At 54.3% G+C, this 1,222-nt stretch overlaps 1 protein-coding gene across 1 annotated transcript in view; it reads right to left on the minus strand.

Annotated features, from left to right (window-relative positions):
- The window catches only part of IBA57 (IBA57, iron-sulfur cluster assembly homolog (S. cerevisiae)), a 4,158-nt gene that overhangs the window by 2,314 nt on the left and 622 nt on the right, over positions 1-1,222 (minus strand). Inside the window, exon 2 of the mRNA XM_009880515.1 lies at positions 915-1,071. Within this exon, the coding sequence (XP_009878817.1) occupies positions 915-1,071 (157 nt within the window). The remainder of the gene's footprint in view (positions 1-914; positions 1,072-1,222) is intronic.

A 1,222-nucleotide genomic window follows, 5' to 3' on the forward strand; every position in this document is an offset into this window, starting at 1 on the left:
CAGCAGGAGGAAAGGCTTCGTTCAGCTCTGCCTTCCATTAGTTACCACACCATTAATCTCACCCGACACTCCGCGAGCCCCATTTTTCCCTGACTCACACCGCACCTGGCTGTACGGTATAATTATTATATGTCACATGTCAGTGCCTATGGCACCTGTGAGGCGGCGCAAACCGCTTGTTTTGGATATGGCCCGAATATACCCATAGACTCTGTGCCTGGGGCCTTCCCCAAGGCCCACTTTAAACATACTAAGATTATAGAATCATAGAATCATCTAGGAAGGGACCTTTAAGATCATGAGTCTAACCATCAACCTAACACTACCAAAACCACCACTAAATCATGTCCCTCAGCACCACATCTACACGTCTTTCAAATACCCCCAGGGACGGTGACTCCACCACTTCCCTGGGCAGCCTGTGCCAGTGCTTGACAATAAATTTTTCTTAATATCCCTTCTAAACCTCCCCTGGCCCAACTTGAGGCCATTTCCCCTCATCCTATCACCTGTTACTTGGGAGAAGAGACCAACTCCCCCCTCAATCCACCCTCCTCTCTGTAGAGAGCGAGAAGGTCTCCCCTCAGCCTCCTTTTCTCCAGGCTGAACAACCCCAGTTCCCTCAGCCGCTCCTCACAGGATGTGTGCTCCAGACCCCTCACCAGCTCCGTTGCCCTTCTCTGGACACGCTCCAGTGCCTCAATGTCTTTCTTCTTGTGAGGGACCTAAAACTCAACACAGAACTCGAGGTGGGGCCTCACCAGTGCCGAGTACAGGGGGACCATCACTGCCCTGGTCCTGCTGGCCACACTACTGCTGATACGGGCCAGGATGCTGTTGGCCTTCTTGGCCACCTGTAGCGCTGCATGGGGTTGGTGTGACCCAAGTGCAGGACCCCACTGGCCTCGGCCCACCGATCAAGCCTGTCCAGATCCCTCTGTAGGGCCATCCCACCCTCAGGCAGATGGACATTCCGCCATAACGTGGCGTCACCTGTGAACTGACTGATGGTGCACTGCGTCCCCTCATCCAGGTCGTTGATAAAGAAATTAAACAGATCGTTACGCTCTCCTGCGGGAGCAACTCACGCAGACTGCAACCAGTGATGAAAAATACCCAGAGCGAGCGCTTTTTTGTGGCGCGTTAATTTGTAAAGGTCGGCCAGGGGCCGCCTCAGAGACCGCTGCCCAACATGGCCGCCCAACAGGGGGAAGCCCGCCGA

This window comes from Charadrius vociferus, unplaced genomic scaffold, assembly GCF_000708025.1.
Source record: "Charadrius vociferus isolate BGI_N301 unplaced genomic scaffold, ASM70802v2 scaffold12, whole genome shotgun sequence".
Taxonomy (NCBI): Eukaryota; Metazoa; Chordata; class Aves; order Charadriiformes; family Charadriidae; genus Charadrius; species Charadrius vociferus.